The sequence below is a fragment of the Ciconia boyciana genome, chromosome 3 (assembly GCF_034638445.1).
Source record: "Ciconia boyciana chromosome 3, ASM3463844v1, whole genome shotgun sequence".
In the NCBI taxonomy this organism is placed as follows: Eukaryota; Metazoa; Chordata; class Aves; order Ciconiiformes; family Ciconiidae; genus Ciconia; species Ciconia boyciana.
The window spans coordinates 88,021,969-88,027,968 of record NC_132936.1 but is presented as its reverse complement, the minus strand read 5'-3'; the positions used below and the strand labels follow the sequence as shown (position 1 = coordinate 88,027,968).

The 6,000-nt window shown below is 43.6% G+C and overlaps 1 protein-coding gene across 3 annotated transcripts in view; it reads left to right on the top strand.

Moving 5' to 3' along the window:
* The first annotated feature begins 1,507 nt into the window (after nt 1-1,507).
* The window catches only part of PLD5 (phospholipase D family member 5), a 189,133-nt gene continuing 184,640 nt past the window's right edge, over nt 1,508-6,000 (top strand). The window contains exons 1-2 of one of the 3 annotated variants that reach the window (XM_072856464.1): nt 1,508-1,692; nt 2,365-2,550. In XM_072856464.1, coding sequence (XP_072712565.1) covers nt 2,365-2,550 — 186 coding nt within the window. In that variant the 5' untranslated portion in view covers nt 1,508-1,692. Of the gene's footprint in view, nt 1,693-2,364; nt 2,551-2,650; nt 2,734-6,000 lie in introns of those variants that run through there. The other 2 variants (XM_072856462.1, XM_072856463.1) reach the window with 2 other exon arrangements.

Here is a 6,000-nt window from a genome sequence, read left to right as displayed (position 1 = left end):
GCATTCCAGTCCTTTAGTAGTAGGTGCATCTATGAGCATATACAATCCATAAATGAGCATCTGTAGCTAAAGTTCAGACCAGCAGGCTTTTAATCAAGTTACTCTGTGTGAGCTTAAAACTACCTCTGCTGTGATATGCCATTACATTAAATCTCAGTGTCTTCAGGTGTGTCCTGCATGCAGTATAGTCACACGGTCCTAATTTTTGCTCCAGGTGTTACAAGACTGTATTGACCATCTTGGAAATGCCCAGATTTACTCTACTAACTGAAGAAATTAGAGAGAAAATTATTAGGAAGAAAGCTGCAAGTCCTTTATAGCGGTGAGTAAAAATTATTTGCATAGAACATTGATGGCTCTAGTTGTTGCTATTTTGTTACACTTTTTTTTGGTAGTATTTAGGTAAGTATTATGAAATTACCTTTTTTAGTTTTAGAGGAAAATGCTGTACTTTATGTTCCTACCAAACCCCTGCTACTGTTCAGTTTATTTTTCCAGCATTTCATGAAGATACTAGTATTGCCTATGAATAATAATCCTCAATTATGAGGTGTGATGTGACTTTTGCCTTTATCCTTAGAACTTTGAAAGGAAAAACTTCATTATCTGTCTGTTTTCTGAATGATATTTTGCAGTAATACACCTTGAGCCCAATCTTAAGGATATTTTAAATCTACCTTTTCATCAGACGGCAGTAGAGTTCACTGCAGATCAAGTGGTTAGCAGAGAGCTCTTCTACAATGTCCTCACCAACTAGTCTGAATGAACTGTTTTACCATTCAAAGGCTATTTTCAGCTAACTGGATTCAAGTGTAGACTTCGAGTTCAATATCACTTTATCTGAATAACTACATCAGTTCAGTTCTCTGGCAAACTACAAATTGTCTGCCAGCAAATATTCACCAGAAATTGAAATGCTGTTCTGAGCTCCAATAATTATTTCTTGGTGCTATGTGAGAAAGTTTTCTTGTCTGTGCCTAATATAGCTTTGCAGAGTGTGTGGGCAATTAGCGAGGTGGCTTTTCATAGTGTGAAAAAGGAAAGTCCTTTTTTCTGCTGAAACAAGTTTCAGCTAAATAGCGACACATACCAACTTCTACTAAAAGAGATGGCAGTGGACTATGGAAACCCCTCCAAAACGTCTTTTATTTTATGAGACAAACACTAGGGTGTCTGATATCTACGTGTGTGGGCACCCCAGTGATGTTGTCCAGCCGGGACCATAGAAGCGATTTGATTTCTGAGGTCTGGCGCTGGCTGAGCCGCTGCGGGGGGTGCGGGCTTCCAGGCAGGACCTGGAGCCGGGACCGGGGCTCCTGCCCGCCCTGGACCCGGCTTCTGGGCGCCGGGCCGAGGCTTTCGCCCCCCGGCCAGGCGAGGTGCGGGGCTGGCTGCCCCGGGGAAAGGGCCAGTAGCTCGGTCGGGCTACGCTTCAGAGCAGCGGGAGCCCTTGCCCAGGGAGGGAGGCGACACGGGGACGGAGAGAGGCCGGCGCGGTGGCCCCGACGCCCGCAGCCCCGCACCTCCCGCTTACCGCGGCGGACCCGGGCGGCGGCGAGGGTCGCACCCCGCCCCGGGCCAGGGGGGAGGCGGCGCCCCAGGAGCCCCCCGGGTGGGGAGGCCGGACAAAGGCTTCTAAGAGAGGGAGTGGCAACCGGCCGCCGAACCCTGCGGCGGGATCCGGACGAGCGGGTCGGTGTCTGCCGGGACGGGGGGAGAGGGGACGCATGAACTTCCCCACGGGCGCGGGGAGCCTCCTGCCCCCCGGGAGGCGGCGGCGGCAGCCGCTGTCTGGAGGCGAAAGCGGGGCTCCTCCGCGCTGCTTTCTGCTTCCCCGAAGGTGGCTGCCGGGAGGGGGAGGCGGGGGAGGAGCCGGCTTCATCCCCGGGCGGGCGGCGGCCCCTCCACTGCGCCAACCTGCAGGCGGGCTGGAGGCAGCAGCCCCGCCCGGCCGCCCGGCCTCCGCCTGCGCGGGGCCGCGCCTCCCCTCGCCTCCGTCCCGGGCAGAGCCGCAAGCAGCCGCTTCCCGCTGCGCCGGTCCTGGGCTGCAGCTTGCTGGCGGCGAGGGCAACAAGCAGCGGCGTCTTGGAGCGTCTTCTTTCCCGAGTGCCCTTTCATCTCTCTCAGTCCGCCCCTCTCTCGTACCTGCAGCCTTTCCTTTCCTTCTCCCTCCACTCCTCCTACCTTGTTATTTCTCCTTTTCTCCCCCTTCGCTTCCCATTTTCCGTTTTTGGGGGTGTTTTTGCTTTCCTTCTCTTTCTTCTTCCCCCATCCTGTTCTTTTGTGGACCCTCTTCGTCTAGTGCCTCTTAATTTGTTGATTTCTTCTGATTTTTTTCCTTGGACTTTGCCTTGTCATGTCAAGATGGAAGTCAGGCATGACTGGCTCTCCTCATCCCCCCATGAGGGCTTCGAGCAGATGAGGCTGAAGACCAGACCCAGGGAGCCTTCCCCAAGCCTCACCAGAGTAGGTGCGAACTTCTACAGCACTGTCAAGCAGCAGGACTACAGTGCCAGTGTCTGGCTGAGGAGGAAAGACAAACTGGAGCACGTAAGCCAGCTTCTATTTCCCCCCCTTTTTTTCTTTCTAGACCTCTGTCTAGGTATTCCCTTAGGCTACCTCTCTACCGGCTTGGACTCCAGAAGAAAAGTGTTGCTCCAGTAATTGGGCATGGCATTTCCCAAATGGTAGAGAAAGGAGCTACTTAGAGGTCCCAGACTGGTCAAATCTGAGGTAAATAGGAGGTCAGTACTGTTCCCAAACCACATGCAAGTCTCTTCCTAACTGGAAATATTTTTTAATGTTCTCGGCTTATTCATTCTTCTATTCCCGTAAATTCAGCACTGATGTGGGAGGAGAAAGATTGGGATGGTGCAGATGGAGGTTAGAGCATTTATCTCACCGTGATTATAATGTAGTTCTAGAATTGCTAAAAGAAAATAGCTTTTTTTAATTCTAGCTGTGATTCCTCCCCTCCCCCCTTCTTTTTCTTCTTCTTCATGCATGGGACTTTGAAAATATTCAATCTGTGTGGGGTAGAGGAGATTTCCTTCAAGACATCTATTCCTGCAGCAGTAGTACATGACTTAACTAAGTGTGTTTGGGACCACGATAGGACTGATACTGCAGATAGCTCTAGTGAATATTTTATGAGAATTTAAGGTGCTTCTTAGTATTCCTGTCTCAGATGATGTTTGAAAGCATTTTTCATGTTACTTCTAACAGCAAGGAAATGGGTTGAGGTGACCTGCATACTGTGTAAGAGTTTTCTGAATAGCTTATTAGATGAAACCCATTGTTACAGTGTACAATACAATCAAAACAGGGAGGTAGCTGCATTTACAGGGGTGCAAAAGAATGTGGATGGGTTTGCATAATGCAACAGTCTGCCATTCTTTACATTAGTGAGTGGTTTGCAATCACATTGACTTCAAGATGCACAGAAAAATATTTCTTGTGGCACAGCCACCTGAAGTCTCTTTGGATAGAAATGGTCTCATTACAAGGATAAATTGCCTTTATTACGTGAAAATCCTAGATGGCATAGTAGAGTCCTTTAAAGATGAAGCCTGAAAAAAGCTCCTCTGTCAACTAGTTCATGGAGTATTACCCTCCCTTCCCACTAACCTGGGGAGTATTTTATCCCTGTTAGTGAAATCTTAAACTTGAGTTGTTTACACTTCCGGGGAAATGACAAGAACTGACGAACTGTTGGAAATATCACGTTTCAAATGTTGAGAAGGGTATTGAATCCTATCTGCCTTCTTACACATGTTTTTGTGATTCTTCACGCTAACAACAAGGCTTCACAGTAGTAAGCTTGTAAGCAGAGTATTCTCCCATTGTGAATCAAGAAGAAAGGTCAATGCCTTATCTTGGTACAGCTGATGGCTAAAACATAGAAAGCACAGAAGCCTGAGCTCTGGCTTTTGTAACAGGTTTTTGCTACATGTGCCTACATGTTGATGTGTGTCATCAAATGAATTATTATTAATTGGGGGGGGAATAATCTGTCAACAGTTTGATAGCTAACTACTGTTCTGGTAGCTGAATATTAGCATGTTTGGATATCTGTATTTTAAATCATACCACAATATTAGCATGGACAAGGAAAATAGGCATTAACTTGTTTGAAGATTACAAGTGCAAAACCTTTATTTTGTGTGTGGTTTGGTTGTTTGGTTTTTGTTTTGTTTTGGTTTTTTTTTTTATGAAGTCAATATTTTTTCACAATAGTAATCTTCAATAACCCTGCAGCATTGGTGTGAAAAGCTTTTCCTGTAATCAGTTTGGTATGAATGCATGTTCTTCTGGGGGTTTCCCTCTCATTTGATCCAGTTATTTTTATTCCCAGAGCCTATTTGAACAATGTAAAGAAAAAAATTGGAACACTGATATTTTTTGCTTGCCTTGAAGTATTTATTTCATTGACATTTATTGTGAATAGCCTGCAGTACATTAGATATGCCAGCAGTATGTATATGAAAATACTTTGTTTTTATGATTTAAGGTAACTGCATTACTCATGAGTGTTGTAACAGACAGGCTATTGCAGAGCTCCTCTTAATGAATGTAAATAAATATGTATTAATTTCTAGACTGTATTTTGCTTATACGGTTTTGGAGCAAGGTTGTTATTTTCTATTTTCAGATAAATCTTTGAGGGTTTTGAGTGTTTTCTTGCCAAAGAAGTTATTTCCTACACTCCACTCTTCCACTCCAAAAGACAAACCAATTAATTTGAGATGCATCATTTTGAATGGTATAGTCATTGACATATGATAGCTTGTGGCCAACATTGGATAAAGAAGATATACAAACTTCATGAGGTGGATGGAGGACATGAATAACATTTCATTGCAGCTCCCTCTGAGATAATCATGTTATTTAATACTTACAAAGAAAATCAAAATACAAGGAGTGAGCATTCTTGGAGGCACTGATTTTGAAAGTATGTAATCATAAATTTCATGCTACATAGTGACAGATATAGGCAGAAGGGTATAGTATATAGTGAGTGCAAGTCATGATATGCATGAACGGATTTTGAAGTTTCATATGTACTCTTTAGGCCTTGTGGAGGGGGTTGGTTTTTGCTTCATTGAAATTATTTCTTAAATTGATTTCAGCGTGGTTGTAATAGGAATAAAATTGGGCCAGTGTATTTTGTACACTATTTCCAGTAAACCCTTGTAGACCACAGTAGATATATTGACTTTCATTAAAGTGAGTAGCATGACTTATTCATGTGCGACTCTTCTTATTAATCCATATATAGTTTGAGGGACTAAAAAACATCTTCTGAAGACAATTTTAATCACATATTTTATATTAAAAAAATCTCAAATACACAGTTTGTTTCTAGATTTCAAAACTGTAACAAAGTTGTGGGTTTTGGTGTTGTGGTTTGTTGTTTTTTTTTTTTTTTAAAACAGATCTCAATTTAAAGAGTGTGGTAAAGAGGTTCAAAATTCAACTGTTGCCATATCTCTTTTAAAAGGACAGTACAAGTTCAGATGCACAAATATGATACAGTTTCTTTAAAATTGTTCAATACTTAATTATTGACCAACCATATAGGAAGTCAAATCTGGAACGTATTGCTGGCGTCTTGCTAATTGATTGTTCTTCAAATGGATCTTAATATAGTGTGTCTCCTCATTGGCTAATGGTTTATGTGGGTTATCTTTTCCCAAGTGGCAGTAACACAATTTGTACCATACAAGATCTGTACACAACTCACCCCTGTTTTCTTTTGTGAACTCGGATGCTGTGTTTAAGATTAAATGGATCTGCTGTAACATGTTTAAAGATAGGCCAATGAGGAGTTTTTGCTGAAGTGAGGCCTCAGTGTACATGTGTGCTGTAGCTAATGGGTCAAAGAGACGTACTTTTAATGGAGGAAATTACTAGAGGTGTGAGGAACTCTGACATTGCAGATGTGACCACAGTGATGTTACAAACCTCTGGCTGAAACTTCTGCAGAGTTGAGATTGTTCA